Here is a 22,456-nt window from a genome sequence, read left to right as displayed (position 1 = left end):
ACACACACACACACACACACACACACAAAATATAATTTTGTTTGGAAAATATGTCAAAATGAAGTTGATCATATTTCTCAGCTTTCCCTAGGATTAAACTGTGAAAACAGAGCAAAGTATACTGGGGAATTCTATCTAACAGCCAGGCCCTGTCTTCAACTGAGTGTCTGGCATTTCGTCACTTATTGTCATCTGGTAGATTCTGGCTCACAGTGACTATGTAGGTCAAAGTAGAACTGCTCCATCAGGTTTCAGAGGCTGTAAATCGTAGTAATAATAAACTACCACATCTTTATTTCAAGGAGTGGCTGATGGATTAAAAATGCCAACCGTGTTGTGGTTAGGTGCCATCGACCCATCACAACCCATGAACAACGACCTGAACTACCTGTGCCATTCTCATCATCTTCGACACGCTCGAGCCACTGTTAGTCTCTGCCAGGCCACCTCGTTCAGTACCATCTCTTCCCCTGACTCTCCACCTGGACAGTAGAGTATGTCTTTCCAAAGACTAGCCCTTCCTGAAAATCTGCCTAGCGTACATGATGTCGAGTTTTATCCAATTCCATTTCTGACAAATTTCCATTTTCCTAGATTAATACTTTGTGCACTCCATGTTCTAATTATTAGTGGCTGTTTGTAGCTGTTTCTCCTCATTTTTTGAGTGCTTTCCAACATGACAGACTCGTTCATTAGCACCATAGAGTTTTTTCTTCATAGGGTTTTTAAGTCCTGTTATTTCAGTAGTGGATAGGCAGACCTGCTTCTTAGTCTTAGTCCAGAAGTGCTCCAGAAACAACCTGTCACCCTTGGGTCACCCTCCTTGCCTCTAAGGCCAGAGCCTTACACTGGTTGTACTTTCACCAAGACAGATTACTTTGTTCTTTCAGAAGCCAATGGGATATTCAGTACTCTTCTCCAAAACCACAATTCAAAGGCATGCATTCTTCTCATCCTTATTCACTGGCCAACTTTCAGACAGATACATAGCAAGTGACTGAAAACACCATGGTTTAGGTCAGGTGCATGCTATCTTTAAACTTTTAAGTAATAAAAATTTTTATGTCAATTTATACTAGTTTATTTACAAAATTCGAATACATTATTTTTGAGAAGAGATTCTTCCAATTTCCCTCACCCCTCCCCATCAAATTATACAACTCCATGATTAATCCCTCCCTCCCCCTGCACATCCTCATCCCTTACATTTTTTATCTTTAGCACTTTGGAGAGGAAGGCACTTGAAGATTTTCCCAGTTCAACATGCCTTTTATTTCATGACAGCTGTTACCATAGGTGTTGACTGTGGATGTCCAGAGATCTTTAACAACTTCAATCTCTTCTCCATCTCTCATGATGCTGCCTCTTGGTCCATTAGGCAGGATTTTTGTTTTCTTGATGTTGAGAAGCAATCCATATTGAAGGCTGTATGCTTTGGTCTTTTGCAACAAGTGCTTCAAGTACTCCTCACATTCAGTAAGCAAAGCTGTGTCATCAGCTAATGCAGGTTGTTGGTGATTCTTTCTCCAATCTTGATACCACATTAGCAGCTCAATAATTAACTCACAATTCTTTTACTACAGCATATGTCAATTCAAAGCCAAAGTCATTGCCATTGAGTCAGAAGTGACTCACAGCAGAACCCCCAATGGGTTTCAGAGGCTGTAAACGACGTAAGAGGAGACTGCCCACCCTTCTCCCTCAGAAAGCTGGTAGATTCAAACTGCCTGCCTTTGGGTTGGCAGAGAAACTCCTTACCACTAAACAACCAGAGATCCTTAGATGTCACCTACAGATACCAAAAGCAATGTCACTAAAGTTAAAATACATAATAGGTAAAGCAAATTCTGAAGACTTATTGCCCACAAGTTGTACATATAAAAGCTTTCTAACTCTTTCTAACTTGCACATTTACTGCACCTAAAACTACTGAGTAATATATCTCATTAGAGATTGAGATTGTTCACAGCTTTAGTCTGCTTGGCTCCACAATCAACACTCTTGGCACCAGCAGCCAGGAAATTAAAAGACTTATTGCGATGGTAAGAAATTAAAAGACTTATTGCGATGGGAAAGTCTGCTATTAGGGACCTCTCTAAAGTACTCAAGAGCAACGGTGTGTCTCTGGAGACTAAGGTGTGTCTGGTACAGGCCATGGTCTTTGCAATCACTTGTTATGCATTAGAGAGCTGGACAATGACTAAGGAGGATAGAAGGAGAAATTATGCTTTTGAGCTGTGGTGCTGGAGAAGAGTGCTAAGGGTACCATGGACAGATTCATCCTGGAGAGGGTTAAATCGGAATGCTCCATGGAGGCAAGGATTCTGAGACTTTGTCTGACATACTCTGGTCATGTTTTAAGGAGGGACCGGTCCTTGGAGAAGGACATCATGCTTGGGAGGGTGGAAGGCAGGCGCAGGAGGGGAAAGCCCTCTGGGAGGTGGATTGATTCGGTGACTGGCGCAATCGGGATGAGTGTGTCGGAGACAATGAGACTGGCACAGGACAGAGCAGAGTTTGGAGCTGTTATACATAGGGTTGCTATGAGTCACAAGCGACTCAACGGCACATGACAACAAGCAACAACAACATATCTCAGTGTGCAGAAGACAAAACTAACTTGAGACAAGACTGGCCAAAGATCAATAACAGGCTAGTGACAGAGTCTGGAAGGATCTATGTCTCCTCACCCCAGAGCTCTGGCCATCAGGTCCATGGCTTCCTGAAGACTCGTCCTATCAGACACAGGAACCTCCTTTCTTCTTAGATATGTCTAATCAGTGACATAATATGTGCTGGTAATGTGATTATTAAAAGAAAGCCATTTCCAGATTTCAAACACATACTGTCAGACTCTCATTTAAGCATGTGTCCAATTTAAAAGCTCTGAGAAGACTCGACAGTGAGAAGGAGGTGCCTGTGTATGACTCGTTACAGCTGAGAGAGTGGTACATTCTTGTTATTCTCGTATGAACGATGAGCCAGAATTGAATATTCACAAGGACCAGGTGCACTGACAAATAATTGGTTTAATGACGGGCTCAAATGTGTCAGAGGTTCACACAGGAAAGGACAGACTTCAGATCTGTTGTTCATAGGGTCTCAATGAGTTGTACTCAACTTGATGGCATTTAATAACAACAATACTTTTTTTATAATAACCACAGGTTTTCACAAGAACCAAGCTTCTGACTGACCATCTTATGTACTGTGGTTAGAGTAATGCCTTTCATCACATTCTGAAGGACACTATTAATGAGTTTTAAAGCTTGGCCTTTCCAGATGATAATAAAGGCCTTCAAGTTTTAATACTTATAAATTATAGGAGATGATCACAACTTTACTGCATGACTCAAGGTAAATAAATTACACACATACTTGTAAATATGTCAGATTCTAACATACCAAAATTTTTTTAAAAATCTCTATGCTGAAGATATCCTTTTATTTTTAGCCCATAAAAATAACTGAATGATTATGAAAGTCCTGCGGGAGAAGGAGAGACACTCTCCCGGCTCAAAGGCCAGGCGTTAGTAGCCCTGTCCTACTTTTTCCCAAGCCCACAGTCAAGGTCAGTGTCCAGGATGGTGAATACACAACACTGGCACCTCTGACCTTCTTTCCTTCTAGGATTTGAGATTCTAAAATCAGGTTCGTACTTCATCCTTCCACTTTTACCACAGACTTAAAGATGTACAACATCTGTCTAACGTTACTGACGAGCTATTCTCACGTTCAATTTTCTTTTTTCCTCACTGAAAAAAAAAATTCTGCCACCCTGCAGAGTCCCTGCCTTGGAAACCCTCTGAGGACCCAACTATGTCCTATTTGGCCACTATGAGAAAGAATCAATCTGACAGCAGTGGGCTTGGGAGGAAAAATACAAGGGAGTAGAAACCTAGGCTCAATTTTTTGTCAAAAAAGCAAACTCTTGTTTCATACAAAGAAAGCATACAACCCTGAGAAATGACTGAACATTCTTACCTGGAAAGGATAGTGCTTAATGGTTAGGTACTCAGCCAAGATGTCCAACATTCGTACCATCTGGGAGAAAATAAGGACTCTGTTGCCCCTTTCTCGAAGTCTTGTCAGCAGTTTATCTAAGAGAATCAGCTTCCCACTGCTCCTGATCAGGGACTAAAAAGGAAGCCATTCTCAGTCAATATGCTCAAACCCACACTTTAGCCTGCCCTTCATCTCAAAGAGCCGCTATGCCAAATTCACACTAGGGCTTGATGAAGCCCACATAGGCCCCCTTACCCACAGCTCTGTGAAATGCTCATTTTACAGGTCCCTGTGATACTGACCCCTCTGAACTTTTCAGGTTACTCAAGTCTTTCTAACTGCTTCTTTACAGCTTCTTCTTTTCTTTATTTTGTTTACCTGGAGAGTGTTTTGTTATTGTGTTTTTGTTTGGGTTTTTTTACCTCCAAGTGCCTTTTTTTTAATACTGGTTTGCATAAAAGTTTATATACATTGTGTTTCACATTGTCCTTCATTTACATTGTGTTTCATACAGTCACACCCATTCATTACGCTTTATAAAACTAAACATCACTGAACTATGCCTATTACCCCGTCTTTCCAGATTCCCATCGGATCTTTCCCATTTCCTTTATCCCCTCTATCCTCCCACCAAACTGAGTAACTCCTTCTTTTTAAAAAATATTCCTTGAAGAATCACATCAAGAAGGAAAAGGAACATCTTCATCAAAGCCATTTCCTAGCAACTATTTTTTTAAAGGTAGTTAAGAATGAGGACACACCAGCAGAACCTCCTGCCCATTTTCCCTCTCGTTTTCCTCAGGCGGCTTGATCAGATAGCAGTGGTTGCAGCACTTCTTCAGCTCCATCACGATGTTGAGGAAGCCCGACGTGCTGCCTCGGGTTCCTTTGGCAAGAGCCTTGTAATTCCTTGTCAGAATCCACCTGCCAATGAACACAACACTGATATCAATGTACTCAGAGAAGAAGGGAATTGAGGGTGGTACTACAAGATTCTAAGAAACAGCAGAGTTATTAGAAAACCAAATATAAAACTTAAGAGGAAGAAGGGCTATTTTATTTTGCAGCTTCTGTAACCTAGCCAGGATCCTTCTTGTCTCTAGTCACATTCAGCACATATAAATATTTCCATTACTGACTGTTTCAACAGCATGGCCCTCAGAATAATTACAAGAAAAAAAGTAACAGTACAGTAAGGAAGGAAGGAAGGATGGATGGATGGATGGATGGATGGATGGATGGATAGATAGATAGATAGATAGATAATGGATGGACAGACAGATGGACAAATAGAGAGAGATAGAACTATATGGATATAGATATATACCCACATTGAAGTACTCTTTATTGCAAAATAAAATTGGAAATAAGCTAACAGTTGAGTAGATTGGCTAAATAAATACAGCAATAATATATATGTTTTAGCTACAACCAGGAGAAGATAACATAGATGAATGGGACCTTCTAAGACTCAAATCCCTATGCACATCCAAAAACTTCTCCAGTAGGGTAAAAAGGGAAGCCACTGACTGGGAAAAAGTATTCGGTAATAACATATCAGATAAGGGACTTATATCCAGAATTTATGAAATACTTGAGCACCACAACAAGATAAAGGTAAATAATCCAATAGAAAAATGGGCACAGGATATGAACAGGCACTTCACCAAAGACGACATTCAGATGGCTAACAAACACATGAAGAAATGCTCAAAATCCCTAGCCCTAAGAGAGATGCAAATTAAAACAACTATGAGATATCATTTCACCCCAGTCAAAATAGCAAAATTTAACAGAACAGCAAGCAACAAATGCTGGCGAGGTTGTGGAGAAACTGGAACCCTGATTCACTGTTGGTGGGAGTGTAAAATGGTGCAACCCCTGTGGAAAGCAGTATGGCGCTTTCTCAAAAAGTTGCAAATAGAGATACCATTTGACCCAGCAATTCCACTACTGGGAATATACCCTGAAGAGACCATAGCTGACATCCAAGCAGATATATGCACACCCATGTTTATTGCAGCTTTGTTCACAATAGCAAGGAGTTGGAAACAACCTAAGTGCCCATCAACAAACGAATGGCTAGAGAAGCTGTGGTATATTCGCACAATGGAATACTATGCTGCATTAAAAAACAAGGAACTCATGCAATATTATTCAAAATGGTTGACTCTGGAGAACATTATGCTGAGTGAAATATCCCAGTCACAAAAGGACAAATATTACATGATGCCACTGTTGTAGAATGGGACTGTCCTTGAGGCTGGGGAGAGACTGAGTAAGATGGGTTCAATAATGTGTACTGCACTGAAACAGAGGAGGGAGAGAACCGTTTAAAAGAGACATGTAACTGGGTATTTCTGTCATCACAGGAGACTAGAGCGAGGGCTGCATGGTGGAGGGGACCTGGGGGAGGGTTTGTAAAACAATGAAAGAATCTTTTCTTTTACTTTTCCATAATTTTTGGACTCATGTACTTATAACTTGTTAGTCAAATTTGTGCCTTCTAGGTTGCAACACCCCCATGATACATCTTCAAGGATATGAACATGTATGGCCAAGCACAATCAATAAGAGTGCATCTGAATTCCAAAATCAATCTCCATAATAGTCTATGTGTTTCCTACTGCCAAAGGGGCCCTTTAGAGTAGTGAGAGAAGATCTTCACCCTGAAACCCACAGCGTCCCTTTTCAGCAGGAAGTAGCTAAGAGAATACGCCGTGCCCTTTTCCTTATGACTCAGGGTGAAGTCTCTCTCAGGGAGGAGTGATAGGGAATGGCAAAGGATACACTGACAAAGAAGATTGATCAGAACTGGCTTTGACAAGCACTGTGGCATTTGGACAAGAACAAACTGGGAGGAGGGTAGAGAGAATAGTGCAACAATGAATGAGTGGAAGCCCAAAATCTCTGTAAATGTTTATGAAAATTAATAAAATATAATTATAGAAAAAAAAGGAAAAAATATATATATGTTTTATTAATAACAAGCAAGGGAACAGTAGTAGAAAGATTAGTAGAACCCCTATCTTAAAGGACTATGATCTTCATGAAGATATAATTTGTTCCACTTATTCTACATCTAACTTTAAATCAGTAAAACTAAAATTCATGATAAGCATGTTCTAAATCATCCTGTCTCAAATTCGCTATTTCAATATTTTTAAATTCTTTTAAATGCAATCTTTGATTTATATTGTGTTTCATACAATCATTCATATACACTGTATTTTACAAATTAGTACTGATCTATGCCGATTACTCCAGTCTTTTAAATAAAGGCCCTACTAAATTTTTTCTAATTGGTTTTCATACAATAATTTATTTACATTTTTTCATTCATATATATTGTTTTCTACATGATCCCTCGTTCACATTGTGTTTCATACAATCATTCATATATAGTGTATCACATATAATCAATTACCATTGATCTATGCCTATAATTACACTATCTTTTCAAGTCTCCAATTACTCTTTCCTCTTCCCTTTACATCCTCCCAACCCACCCACAACATTTGTTAGCCTAGTGATTGCCACCCTTCCCCTTTTTCTGCCTACTTCCCTTTTTCCCTTCCTCCTTATATTTTAACAGAAAACACTAAATACAGAGTGCTAGGAAGGGATGGATATTCACTCATCAGCATACACTTGAGTCCTTCTACAGCTCCCACTTTTTTAATGCCTCAGTTATTAAATAGTATACTCTTAATTCTTTGTCTATAGCTTATCTTCCCCACTCCACAACAAGGCTTTTAGCAGGGCTGAGACTCCCTGGGAATACAAAGATGAGTATAACGTTTATCTAACAGAACATCTGATATGCTGAAAAGCTTAACAAATGATCAAAGGAATGGGAAAGAATAAATTTATACATAAATGAAATAGGCCTATCTGTAGGTAGCAGGATGAGCCCTAAGAGTTAACATATATTTCAGACAGGTGAAAATGCTACCAACCATCTTCTCACTTACTCACAGAAAAAAAGCAAGAGAGTCCTCTCTTTCTAATCCTGAATAAATTATTCTTTAATTTTAAGTTGAGGCTTCAAGTATCTATCAAACGGTCCTGACTGCAAGTTCACTCGGGCCTGGCCAGCACACGCAGTGTCCTTACTTGTAATACTGTTTCTGTAGCGCCGACATTTCCACCCTGAGGATCTGCTCCACTTTGGCTGGCAGGGATTTCTCTACATCCTTCTTGACTCTCCGGAGAAGGAAAGGCTCTAGCACCTTGTGAAGACTCTGGTAGCCATTCTCTCTCCCTTTGCCATGGTCTTCCTCAAAATCTTCCCAGAACTCAAACCTAAGGATAAAACATGACCACTGAGCCACACAGAGGAGAAGAGCACTTTTCCAATAAAAACATGTTTTAAAAACATATTTAATTGGGGATAATGGGAGGCTATGAAAGTTCATCTTTCCTATAAGGGTCGTAGAATAAATGAAGCAGCTTCTACTTCTTGAGTAAGAGAATGGGTACCATCTGAATCAATGCTGCCCAATTTACACTGGTTAACAGCAGGTTTGCATTTCAGAGATTGGATGAGGAGTTTATTAAACATTTGAATGTATCATGCAATTAGAACAAAAATAAACATAATAGGTTTGCTCATGAAAGAGTGTTAATTTTTTGTAAAAACTAAATTCAGAGATAAAAGACTAATTTCTACCAATAATCACCTTTGTTCATCATTTTGAAATGTAATGGGCTTATAAACATAGAAAGTAAGATTACAGGCTGGCAAGAGGGTTAATAAAAGTGATATAAATGTACTATTCATAGAATTTGAGAATAAAAACCTCATTTATTTCCAAACTTGCCTTTTATAATGAATCTGCCAAAATTCAACAGAACAAACTTTCCAATAATAATCTCACTTAACCATTTGTAGTGAACTAAGAGATCTGTGGCAGAAAAGAATATTTAGATCATGCTACTAAAAAATTTAAGGAGGAAGGAAATTAATTTCATGAAGATTAAGAAAATGTGCAGGTTTTGCCATTAAGAGGACAATGAAATTGGAAGACTTATTTTTTTGTGCAAATACTTTGTTTGACGAGAGCATTATATTAACTGAGGTAAGAAATTAAAACCTTATCACTGGCCCTGGTCTGCTCTGTGGTACAGCTGTTCCTGTCCAGCCTTAGTCTGTAAGTCTAATTGAATCTTAGACTAATCAACCCAAGTGACTCTGTGTTACCTAGAGAGGTCAGTGGCTTAGGGGAAAGGAATTGTGCTGTCAACTCAAAGAAAGGTATGTGGTTTGAATCTACCAGCAGCTCCACAGGAGAAAAATGGGTAAACTCCCATGTAATTTACTGCTTCTGAAAATCTGCTGGTGGGTCAGCTATGGCTCAATTAAACAGTCACTAACAACAACATTCAGCATAAAGGAGCTCAGTGGTGTAAGTGTAGTCTATGGAGTGCATTACACTAACTAAAAGGCCATTTATTTTTGACAGCTCAAATTCACCAGAAACTCTATGGGCAGTCCCACCTTCCTGCTAAGATTCAGCCTCCAAAATCAGAACTGGCTTGACAGCAATGAGTTTGCAGTCAGATATGCATGTGCTCCCTGGCAAAACAGAATGTCATAGAGCATTGTGTTGACAGATACAATATCCACAGAACCAGCTGTCATGTGCTAAGCATTTCATTATGTACCAGCAGGAAGACCAGCACTGCCCTTGACAGACAAAAAGCTGTTGGGGGAGTAGAGATAATTAATTATCAATTACAGCCTGATATATGAGGTAAACTGTATTTTGCTGTATGGTTAGGCTAATGCACAAACACTTTAAAAGCAAAAAATAAAATAAATGAGGAATTAAAACTATAAGAGCATTAAAAAGAACCATGTAAACTGAGCCTTATTAATGCTGAACCTCACATTCAAAACATGTGAAGTAGAAGTCAATAAGACTAACTATAGGGTTGAGTGCCTTTTCTCAACACCTGGAGATAATTTCAAGAGACTGTTTTTATTACTTAATATATGTAAAAATTCATTAAAACGACAATAATCTAATTATTTTTCTGTCAAACATTCATTTAGGTGGTATAGCACTGGTCTGTCTGTTCATTGCAGTACAGCAGTAATTCGTGGTTGCTGTGATGCTAACCACTGTGACACTGATGTGCCAAATGTGATAATGGTTACCTATGGTGGACAGTGTCTGGTGGAGCTCCCCGACTAAAACAAGCTTGGAAGCAGGAGTGGCATCCACTTCCGAAATGACTTGCCTCCAGAAACTCTATGAACAGTGCTCAGGCCTTTCATTCACAGGGTCACTATGAGTCATCTACAACTCTACGGCACCTAACAACAACACACTAATCTAGGAATCCTCACTTGGTGGTGTTCATGGTTCAGCTACTAATGAAAAGGTTGGATGTGGAAAATGCAGTCCACTCAGAGTCTGTTTCAAAACTAAAAAGAAGAATGGTGTGTTTGGGGGAGGTTGGTTTCTTTTTAATTTTTTAAAAAATTTTACTGTTTTTTGTGTGTGTACTGTCAAATCAGATTTGACTGGTACAAGAGGAAAATGTCCCTCCTTCTTCAGCAGAGCATCTGGTGGATTTGATCCACACGCCTCTGGGATTGCAGTGGAGCTTCTTATCACTAGGCCACTAGAGCTCCCTAAGAACAATATTTTTAAAAATACATTTTTTTCCACTTTATATCTAACTCAAACTTATCACTCCCTAAAGAATTTACTGACCTAAGGAAAAGTTTCTTCCTATACATGCAAGAGAAGAAGAACCTATGCCTTTGAATTGCAGTATTGGAGAAGAAGACGGAATACCCTATAGACTGCTAAAAGAACAAACAAGTCTGTCCTGGATGAGGACAAGCAGGATGTTGCTTAAAGGCAAGGATAGTGAACACTTCTTCTCATGTACTCTTGACATATTGTAAAGAGAGGGGCCAGTCCCTGGAAAAGGACATCATCCCAGGAATGGCAAAGTTCAGAGAAAGAGACAAAGACCCCCAACAAGACGGACTGATGCAGCTACAACAATGGGCTTAACTATATCAGAGATTATGAAGATGGCATTGATCATGGATTAAAAATCTCACCAACCTCAAAATGGCAACTCGTACTAAATGCTTATCAGAATTCCGGCAAGTTTTTTGGTAGAAATTAACAAACTAATCCTAAAATTAACATGAAAAAAGATCTAGAATGACCAAAACATAGTATAAAGGTATACTAATCAAGACTGTAGTATCGGTGAGCTCTGGTGGCCTAGTGGCAAGAAGCTGCACTGCAGCTTCTCGGAGGTACACGGTTCAAATCCACCAGATGCTCTGCAGGAGAAAGAGGAACAATCTCCTCCTGTATCAGTCAGATCTGATTTGACGGTATACACAAAAAATAATGAAATAAAATTAAAAAATTTAAAAAAAAGACTGTAGTATCATCATAGTTAACACAGTGAAGTAAAACAACTTGTCAAGAAAGAGAACTTCACATTTATTGTTGCACTGATTTTTACTAAAGGTGACAAGACAGTCCAATGGAGAAAGGATAGTCTTCAGCAATTGGTGTGAGTTTAAGTTCCAGAACACCCTGTTGAAAAACAGACCTAGGCTCTCACCTCACATGATAAACAAAAATTAATTCAAAATCACCACAGACTTAAATCTAAGACCTAAACCCACAAAATTTCTAACAGAAAATAAAAGAGATGATCTCTGTAACCTCAAATTAAGACAATAATGTTATAGATACATCTAAAGTAGAAAGAATACTCCTTCAATATCAAAAGTTTCATTCTTAAATGGAAAAGATGAAGAAAATGAAAACAAGTCACAGAAAAGGATGAAAAACTTAAAAATCATAAAGAACTTAACCCTAGAACATCTTTTAAACTCTTTTCAATACAATATTCATTAAACTAAATCCAATTCTACAATGATAAAAAGATGAAACAGACACTGCACAAAAACACACAAATGGGAGGATGGACTGGCGCAAGGACAGACCAGATGAGGATGGACCAGAGTGAGGACAGATGATAGCGAAAGTGGTGGGCCACTGAAAGCAGGCCTGACAGCTGGAACTTGAACAGCTAACTGCCTTTAGTCCAGAAAGCCTTGGTCTGCAACAGTTATAAACAGAAGAGGGTGCTTTCACAGGTCCTAAACTGAAACTTTCCGGCCCTACCCTCTTCTGGAGCATTTGCTTCAAATCAAGAACCAACCATTCATTGCCTCAGGCATGGAAAACTCTACCACAGCAATGTCACAAAAGAAAGCAGGCTACATCAAACAAGCCCAAAGCAAGATGTCACCCCAGAAAGTGACACAGTATCAATGGATTTCCTGAAATCAGAAAGTCTAATGGAACTTTCTGACACCAAATTCAAAAAAACAATGATTGAATATTTAATGAGTAAAAGACAAACTTGAAGAATTACATGACAATGAAAGCAAAAAACAGGAAGAGCTTTAAAAAAACCCAAAAAACAATCCAAAACAATGCAGATAAAACAAAGAAGGGGTTAGAGGCTCTGAAAAAAAAAAGAAATCACAATCCAAAGTATGAGGTCCAGTGTCTCAGATACTGTCAACATAATTTGAAGAGATGGAACGCTGAACCCGTTAAATAGAAGACAAAATTGTCACCACTGATCCACTAGAACAAAAGCAGAATCAAAAAGGAAGGAAAAAGAAGAAAACCTAAGAATAAAATGGGACACCATCAAGAGAAATAACATGTGCACCATTGGAATTCCAGAACAGGAAGAAGCAAATAAAGACACCAAAAAAGTTGTGGAAGAATTACTAGTGGAAAAGTTCCCAGGCATAATGAAGAATGAGAGAACATATATTCAAGAAACTGAAAAAACACCATATAGAGTAGACCCCAAAAGAAAAACACCAAGGCATATCATAGCCAATTTTGCCAGAACCTAAGATAAGGAGAGAATCCTGAAAGCAGCAAGGGAGAAACAAAGAGTGACCTATAAGGTAAAACAGATAAAATTAAATGCTGATTTCTCAGCAGAAAGCATGTGAGCAAGAACACAGTGGAATGACATATAGCAAACACTCAAAGAATACAACTGTCAAACAAGAATACTGTACTCAGCAAAATTGTCCATGAAATATGAAGGAGAGATCAAGATATTCCAAGAAAAACAGAACCTAAGGGAGTTTGTAAAATCAAGACCAGCACAGCAGGAAACACATGAAGAAGTGGTCAATATCCCTAGCTCTAAGAGAGATGCAAATCAAAATAACTATGAGATGGTATTTCATCCCATTAAAAATAGCAAAATTCAACAGAGTAGCAAACAACAAATGCTAGCGAAGTTGTGGAGAAAATGGAACCCTTATTCATTGTTGGTGGGAGTGTAAAATGGTACAACCACTATGAAAAGCGGTATGGCGCTTTCTCAAAAAGTTGGAAATAGAAATACCATTTGACCCAGCAATTCCACTACTAGGAATTTACCCTAAAGAAACAGATCTGCCACCCAAGGAGATATATGCACACCCATATTTACTGCTGCTTTGTTCACAATAGCAAAGAGTTGTAAACAGCTCAAGTGCCCATCAACAAACAAATGGACAGAGAAGCTCTGGTGTATTCACACAATGGTATACTAAGCTGCACTGAAAAACAAGAAACTCATGAAATATTATACAAAATGGGTGACCCTGGAAGACATTATGCTGAGTGAAATATCTCGGTCACAAAAGGACAAATACTGCATAGTGCCACTGTTTTAAAACAGGACTGACATCGGGGTTGGGGGAAAACTAAGAAAGGAGGGGATAAATAAGGTATACTGCATTGAAACAGATGAGGGAGAGAGAACTGTTTAAAAGGAATATATCACTATGTATTATTTTCAAGACAAGATTCCAGAAAAAGGAATGCATAGTAAAGTGGACTGTGGACCTGAGGGGGTAGGGGACTGTATAACAATGAAATAATTTCTTTTCAAAGAGAAAAGTGAACTGAGGGGGGAGGGGTCGGCAGGAAGGAAAATGTGCAACAATGAATAAACAAGGGAAAAAATGGAAAGAATATGCAGTAAAAAAATTAAAAGAAATGCAAAAAAAGCCCACACACAAATGGCTAACAACTGCTCTGAGTGGGGAGAAACAGCCTGATTTTCTACACCACCACCTTGGTAGTTTTTAAAAATAAACTAGAAGCTTTCCAAATTATTTGTCAAATATCTACTGAAGGAAAGTGAAAATATACATTCACACACATATACAAAGAAACATAATTCCGACCAGCTCCAATGCCCATCATCTACATAATGCACATTCATTCAATGGAATCTCAATCCACAGTCAATGAGAATGACACACACTGACTTCATGAGCATCACAACATGTAAGTTTAAACGTCACACACATAAATACTGCAGAGCAGCATGCCATCTGAAGGCACTTCTATAAGAGGTAAATCTCTAAACAACAGCTGGGAAACGGTCCCCTCTGGTCACCTGTAGCTAGAGGCAAAAGCAGCGATTATGGCCATCAAGTTCAGAGGGAACTGTTTGAGGTGAGTGAAATATTCTGAAACTAGAACATGGAAACAGCGACACGGCTCTAGAAATTACATTACTGGAAAGAATGAGACACTTACAGCAGTGTATTTCAGTGTATTTCCTTATATCTCAATTTTTTAAGGTAAAATTTAAAATTAGTGGAAATCAACACATTTCAGTTTCAGAAAATGGTTAACAATCTCCAGGAGCAGGAATCAGTTTTGTTTCTCATTAGACTACCCAGTATATGGCACAACATAGCCAGTCATATGCATTCTGAAGTATGGAGCATTTACTCATCAACTCAACAAGTGTTGTAAAGTGTCTATACTGTGTGCCCAGCAGTTCTGGTGGCACAGAAGGTAGTGAGTGCATGGCTGAACCTACAGGCCGTGCATCTCGGGCAATTCTAATCGTCCAGTCACAAAAACCCAATGGAGTTGCTAGAAGTCTGAATGCACCCAATGGGAAGGAGGAGTGGAGAAAGTGTCTCAAGCACAAGTGTAGGCAATGGATGTATATATATATGTATAGTTTAATGACAGAAGACAAGAAATAAATTTTTTTAATTGCTATTAACAGGAAAAGAAGCATATTTAAGAGGCTATTTTAAATAAGTGGTCTGAGAAAGCCTCGCAGAAGAGGTAGTTATAGAAGTAATGTTAAGATACAAAACACTAGCTGGCCATGTGCCAAGTATGCTGAACGGTGATTGCAATAACAGAAGAAAAATGGATGCCTTTGAGTTATAGTGCTAGAGAAAGAGTACTGAACATACCATGGACACCAAGAGACTGTCTTAGAGAGAGTGAAACCAAATTTCTCCTTGGATACAAGGAAGCTCTGTCTCACATACTTTGGGCACTTAGCCAGAAGGGACCAGTCCTTGGAGAAGGACATAATGCTTGGAAAGATAAAAGGTTCGGTACAGGAGAGGAAGACCCTGGAGGAGATGGACTGACATAGTGACTGGGGAAATGGGAGCAGGTATGTCAAAGACTGTGAAACTGGCTCAGGATAGGGCAGGGTTCAGAGCAATTGTTTAACTACAATGTGAGGCTAAGGAGAAAGAGTGTTCCTGACACCAAGAGAAGTGGTGGCTTGGCGTGTCAAGGGACCGTAAGACAGCCAGGCCAGCTAAGGCGTAAGTGATGGACAGGGGGATGAGACCAATCAAAGCCTCTTCAAGGGTTAAACAAGTAATTGTCTTCCATAGCAGAGAAACAAACTGAAGCTGGGTTTCTTTAACTATCACAGTGCACCAAAAAAGAATTACAAGTTTAAAAAATCTGCATTTCATCTCTACCATACAAAATCTTCTGAAAAATATTTTTATAGAATATTCCTAATCACTGATTCATATTCTTTTTAATGTTTGTGTGACTATGTACCTTCATTTGAATTCTATTGATTACATTAGAATAACTGGGAACATCTGATGTTTCCTTTCAAATGCATTAACTGACTCACACTTTTGGCCGATGGTATGCTTTCCTCCTTCATAAGTGGACTCAAGCACCCTCTAGGATTTGTTTACTCCTTTCGTTCCCACCTCCCAGCCCATCTGTCTTCCCTGAGGCCTAGCAAGAAAATGAAAAAGCATTGACATTTGAGACATTCTAGTATCTTTTGAAAGACACAGGAAGGAGCTTACTTCTCTGGCATAATAAAGTGCAGCAAGGACCAGAGCTCTTTGAGGGAATTCTGAAGAGGGGTCCCCGTAATCAGGAGCCTATGGTTGGACTTGAAATCAATCAGAGTTTTATACAATAAAGAGTCATCATTCTTCAACCGATGGGCTTCATCCACTCCCAGAAAGGCCCAGTTAATACTGCCCAGCACAGTCTAAAGTAAAAACAAACAAAAAAACAAGCCACCAGTCAGAAGGGAAGCCAGCAGAGTTTGTAAATGTTAATTATCTCTGTATAAATACCACCACAAAGGCATATACAGACACATTTATTCTTCAGTGACTTAAAGCACATTAGAACTCTGTTTATTCTGCTAGTTTATCCTGCTAGAGTTGTCTTCTCAAAAGAGCATACCACCACCTGACAGGTACAGACAGGGGTGTCTCACCAGGTACCACTGCATGCCCCAGAACATGAACAAAAAACTGATAGGCTGGGCAAAAATAAACAAAGGAGAAAAAAGGACATGACTTGTACTCTCCCGTCAGGATCCTTCTCTTACCTAATCTTTACCCTGACCCTGAAGCACAGAGACGTCAAGAGCCGACAAATTAAACTTTTTTGCACTTACTATCACCAATGAGGACTAAATATATGTCTTATTGTCAACCAAATATATGTCTTAGTAACTGCAGAAAGGAGAAACTTGAATAGTTTTGTTTTTCTTTCTTCCTCACAGAGATCATGCCCATCATCTGTTATGAACATTAATGATTATATGATGGGAAATACCCATGATGGTGTTTAAGCCCTAGCTTCCAGAGAAAGGTTAAAATGTCAGCTAAGCTGTTAGCCTCAATAGCCCCCAATCTATCAATTGGACTAAGTAACTCAAGGTCTTCCAATTCAAGATTCTATTTTCTTTGTCACTTCAATAGTCTTACGAGATTTGTTTTTTTCATTTGTGTCTTTAATAAAGAAAAGAAAAATAGCATGGCACAGAGCCTATCATTTGAACCAATCACACTGCGCTGCAGTTAGCCTTATAGCCACCATTTACACACCTTATCTTTTAAGAGGATTTCATAGGTTGTTATAAGGGCGTTGAACCTCAGCCTTTTGGTTTGTGAATGAATCCATTCATATTCTCGTATCTATAAGGAAAAGAACAGTAATTAAGACATAATTTGTACTTTAAGCTTTATCACTAGCAAGTCTCTGGATAGATGCTATACTAAAATGCTAAATAAAAAAACTCTTGTGAAATTTTAATGAATATACTATACATTGTGAATTGTTCTAAGTAGCCAAAGAATGCATTAAGAAAATAAAAAGATTCTCTTAGGGATGACAGATCACTGAGCCCAATCACCTTATTTGGAAGTCAAATAATTTTGTTAACAAGACATATTTCACCAACAAAACTCATTTCTTCAACAATTAAACTCTAGTGACCTGGACTAACCCCACTAAATTTTTTTTCTCTCCCAGAAAAAAAAAAAACATTTTATCAAGGAAAGGAATTTGCTTAATCTTGAAGTAGTAAAATATTAACAAGTAAATCACAACTTGGGGCTTGGTAAGAAGCTCCATTAACCTTAGAGTAGGGAGATATGTCTTTCCCGTCTCCCTTGAAAAAGGAAAGGCAAGTTTGTAGGATGATGTAACTTAATACAAATGGGAATAAAATGAATATAAAGGCACACAACAGTGAAGAGTTACACAGTAGAACAGCCATGCATTCAGTATCACAATGGCTCAGGATAAAGCTATTTACAGTTTGGTTGTAAAGTTAGGAACTAAAGAATAAGACAGTGAATGTCTGCAGTTCAAGGTCAGCCAGTGAGAAGAAAAACAAGAAAAAGAGTGCTGGAGACCACAAAGAAAATATCCCTAACTCCACACATTCACAGAGTTCGCTTTCTTTGTTGTAGCTTTTGGAAGGGATGCTTCATGCCATTTCTTTTTAAAAAAAAAAAAACACAAAACAGCAAGATGAATTCACAAATCTAGCACTATTACACACCTAGAAGGTCAAAAATCAGGCAGTGCAATTGGCTAGGATTAAATTCAAATCATGATCCAAGATTTAACTTTGCATTATCATAAAAATATGTGTTCTCTACATACAGCTCAAATGTTAAAGCATTCCAGATGGCTTGCTCATATTACTATGTTCAATCTCCCTGGAAGTATTACTTTTAACACAGAATGGGAAAGAACAAAGCTTTTGGGCCTAAAATATCAGTGTTCCACGCTCATGTCTGTCACATTCTAGCTGGCCTGGGGGCAAGTGTCAGGCTGAGCCCATTTTTTCTCTATCAGTTAGCTGAAAAGAACACTATCTACTATGATGAGGCCTCCAGGTAATGCACATACCCCAGCACAGAGCCTAACTTAAAAAAAAAGAGCTGTTAATAAACTGAAGCCTTATGTCCTAAAGGTTATGATGCTCAAGTCTGAAGAGGAACAAATTATTCTCATTTCTGCCACCCTGAAATAACTAGTTTCGCTTTACTTTAATTCCTTTCCTTTAAGTTAAGCAGCCTCTTTGCTTTAAGAAATTAGGACATTGAAAAGAAAAAAAGAAATTAGGAAACAAATTCTCAGAACTTGATTCTTTTCAATAATATCTCTCTCCTCAAATAGCAAAAATTGCATTAGTGTTTCCCAAGATATTGACTCCATTTCATAATCATGTCTCAATAAAGCAATCATGAATTTATAAGACAGAGAGAAACTTAATTTTGCATTTAAGTTAAGGGAGATTTCCCCTCAAGTAGTGTTGTTTGTTTTTCCTTAAGTAACAAGCATATGCTCTAAAAGAATAGGTGAGTCGCATTTTTATGCAGAATCTGAAACCATATCTTCTAATATCTGAGACACAGAAAAGTGTCATAATAACAAGTTTACTAAGGACTATAATAGCTTTTGGTCAATTTCTAAAACACATTTACAAGATAGATTCAGTCCCAGCTTCTGCTTACACACCGTATTTCTGCTCATCAGGTCACCTATGTAAACCACTACGTTGATCTCTGGTGCCCAGACTTCAAACTCCCTCTGCCATGAGGTGAGGGTGGACAAAGGGACGACTATAAGAAAGGGGCCGTAGAGCTGGTGCTGGTGGAACAGGTAGGAGAGGAAGGATATGGTCTGGATGGTCTTTCCCAGGCCCATTTCATCAGCAAGGATTACACTGTTACTTCTGCAGAATTAAAAAAAGAAAAAACAAACAACCCATCAGTTCATCACAAACAGGGAGTGCTGATACCAATGCTCCAGTGCCAACCATGAGAGCCAACAAGCGTCTCAACTGTACTCCTACTCACTTACCAACATCTGTGGGCGGCTCCATAAGGAAGAAGTCAAGGCCCTGTATCCTCAGAGCATGATCAAGATTAGTTACACTGCATGTCTTAACTTGTAATGGAAGGCTACTTTATATCAGTTCTTTGTATTGGAGAGAGCAAGTTTGGTTTACTGCTGTATATAAGCACAGGACTCTGGGTTCCATCAGTACAAAGGGCACAAGTTGCTGAGTCTGAGAGTCTCAGGGTCTCATGCCTCTCTTCAGATTATCCACCCCACACTACTTCAAGTGCTTTACTACACTCCACATGGTGGAGGGGACCTGGGGGAGGGTTTGTAAAACAATGAAAGAATCTTTTCTTTTACTTTTCCATAATTTCTGGACTCATGTATTTATAACTTGTTAGTCAAATTTGTGTCTTCTAGGTTGCAACACCCCCATGATACATCTTCAAGGATATGAACATGTACGGCCAAGCACAATCAATAAGAGTGCATCTAAATTCCAAAATCAATCTCCATAATAGTCTATGTGTTTCCTACTGCCAAAGGGGCCCTTTAGAGTAGTGAGAGAAGATCTTCACCCTGAAACCCACAGCGTCCCTTTTCAGCAGGAAGTAGCTAAGAGAATACGCCATCCCCTTTTCCTTATGACTCAGGGTGAAGTCTCTCTCAGGGAGGAGTGATAGGGAATGGCAAAGGACACACTGACAAAGAAGATTAATCAGAACTGGCTTTGACAAGCACTGTAGCATTTGGACAAGAACAAACTGGGAGGAGGGTAGAGAGAATAGTGCAACAATGAATGAATGGAAACCCAAAATCTCTGCAAATGTTTATGAAAATTAATAAAATATAGAAAAAAAATAAAAATACACTCCACATGCTACAGGTACCATAAGCATGTCTGACACACAGGCAGTCTACCACGGTGGTATGTGGCATAGGAGATTTCTAGGCCACAGCCTATACCTACCGAATCAGAACATCCAGGAAAACCCTCAGGGACTGGAAATTTCAATAAGCATTTACGCAGAGTTGAAGGCAGGTGTTCCTACTATACTTTGAGAAATATAGATTTAGGAGTTGGGCTGGATTTCAACAGTAGGAAGGAAAAGACTGTATAGATCGAAGTAGGAACTAGGAGGAAATGGCTAAAGTAAGCGAGACTGGGAATTAGAAAATAAAATAGATCACTAGACAGGAAATGTTGAAGATCTGTCTCACACACTTTGGCCAGGTGGCCAGGAAGGACCAGTTCCTAGAGAAGGACATAATGGTTGGAGGGGTGGAGGGACAGCAGGAGAGGAAGACCCCGGATGAGATGAATTGACATGGTAACTAGGGTAACGAGGGCAGGAGTTTCACAGACAGTGAGACTGGTTCAGGACAGGGCAGGGTTCCAAGCTATTGTGCAAAGGGTTGCTATGCGTCTCAGGCAACTCGACGACACAGAACAACAATTGGTGGCCTTGTTTGCAGGGAGTGGTGCTCCTAATAAATCTGCTGGCAGCTCTTGAGCAGAGAGAGGAGTTTACAAATTACTGTGGGATTTCCGAGGAGTTTACAAATTATTCTGCGATTTCCAGCCTTGGAGACCCAATGGAAGGTCAGCTGTAAGTGGGTTCCAACTCCAGAGCAATAGTTACTGATATGAAAGTGATGGCTTAAGTGAAAATATAAATTAGATGGCTCTTGAAAACCACTTACAAATTTATAAAAAACCCAAACATACCACAGCATATAGGAGATTAATCAGTGAAACCAGAAAGAACCTAAAGTAGTAATACAGGTTAAAGATAAATGATTTTAAAAGGACATTTCAATCACCAAGAAAAGATGATTTAAAAAAAAAAAGGCTGTGTTCCACAGAAACTCTACTTGGAAGGCACAAAGAACAGAGCAGAACACCAGGAGAAGGCGGAGCGAGGCAGCCACACCTTTACAATCTCAGAAACACTTAATCTTGCTCAGCTATGGTGCACTTTGATTAGTTTCTCATCCTTCCACACCACCGGGGGGAAAACAGCGCTCACCTTCTCCACTATTTCTGTCTCTCTACCAAACTGCTGATGACAACATGTACACACTAGAGGAGATTTAAATTCATTCACTGTGTTTCAAAAACCAGACCAAAAACAACTGAATTTGACAGTCCTGTGACTGTCAAAGGCCCAGCTGCTTGGGTCTTTTCCAGCTGTCTATATGATCATTTAAAAGGAAAAATGCCAGTTAAGGACTCTTCGTGAAATAAGGCAAACCCTGAACAAGGTACAAGACACCTTTGTTTCAAGGGACCCTCACATGTAAAATGAGCGCATTATGTAATTTCTTAAGACTTCATTTGGAATCCTCTGAAAGGAAAATACTTCCCAAACAACTCAGAACAGTTTCATCAGTCATTATTCCATCAGTCATGTAAACGCAACTTTTCAAAGACTCACGCTTTCATAACAAAACATTTCAGTAGATTTTAGGGGAGAGGATGTAGGTGGGAAACAGTCAAATGAATCTCTAATCAGAAACTGTCTTTTCTCCACTGAAAAAACAACTTAGAATGGTTAATTTTACTTTTCAGGCTTGTAGCTTATTCGTGAAATAAAGATTTTTGCTTTACTATAAACCACTGATCAACATACATGAGTTTTACAAATGCTGGATGAAATTAAGAATATTCATGTCTGCAAAGGAATTTGTAGCAGTAAGATCCTTCTCACATAAGGACAGAAAATCCTGCTTGTCATGGTTCATAGTTAAATTCCCAGGGCTTGGGTCAGTCCCTCACATACAACAGTGGTCGAAGGCTTTTAGACAGAGTTGTTGCTGTTGTTGTTCTTATGTGCCGTCGAGTCACTTGCAACTCCTAGTGACCCTATGTACCACAGCCCTACACTGAATTTGATAGATTTACGATTAGCAACCAGAAGAACCCTGAAGATTCAAATCCTGTCAACTCTGCTTCCCTCTTCTGTCTCCAAGATGAAGGT

The 22,456-nt window shown here is 39.0% G+C and overlaps 1 protein-coding gene across 1 annotated transcript in view; it reads right to left on the bottom strand.

Annotated features, from left to right (window-relative positions):
• Positions 1-22,456, bottom strand: part of CHD2 (chromodomain helicase DNA binding protein 2) — a 143,156-nt gene that overhangs the window by 66,511 nt on the left and 54,189 nt on the right. Inside the window, exons 14-19 of the mRNA XM_006885193.1 lie at positions 19,149-19,365; positions 17,222-17,311; positions 16,181-16,371; positions 8,122-8,310; positions 4,767-4,929; positions 3,985-4,137 (exon numbers count right to left, since the gene is read on the bottom strand). Coding sequence (XP_006885255.1) covers positions 3,985-4,137; positions 4,767-4,929; positions 8,122-8,310; positions 16,181-16,371; positions 17,222-17,311; positions 19,149-19,365 — 1,003 coding nt within the window. The remainder of the gene's footprint in view (positions 1-3,984; positions 4,138-4,766; positions 4,930-8,121; positions 8,311-16,180; positions 16,372-17,221; positions 17,312-19,148; positions 19,366-22,456) is intronic.

Source organism: Elephantulus edwardii, unplaced genomic scaffold, assembly GCF_000299155.1.
Source record: "Elephantulus edwardii isolate Elephantulus edwardi_28Jun2011 unplaced genomic scaffold, EleEdw1.0 scaffold00041, whole genome shotgun sequence".
Taxonomy (NCBI): Eukaryota; Metazoa; Chordata; class Mammalia; order Macroscelidea; family Macroscelididae; genus Elephantulus; species Elephantulus edwardii.
The sequence above is the reverse complement of the archived record's forward strand: the minus strand, read 5'-3'. Positions and strand labels throughout refer to the sequence as shown.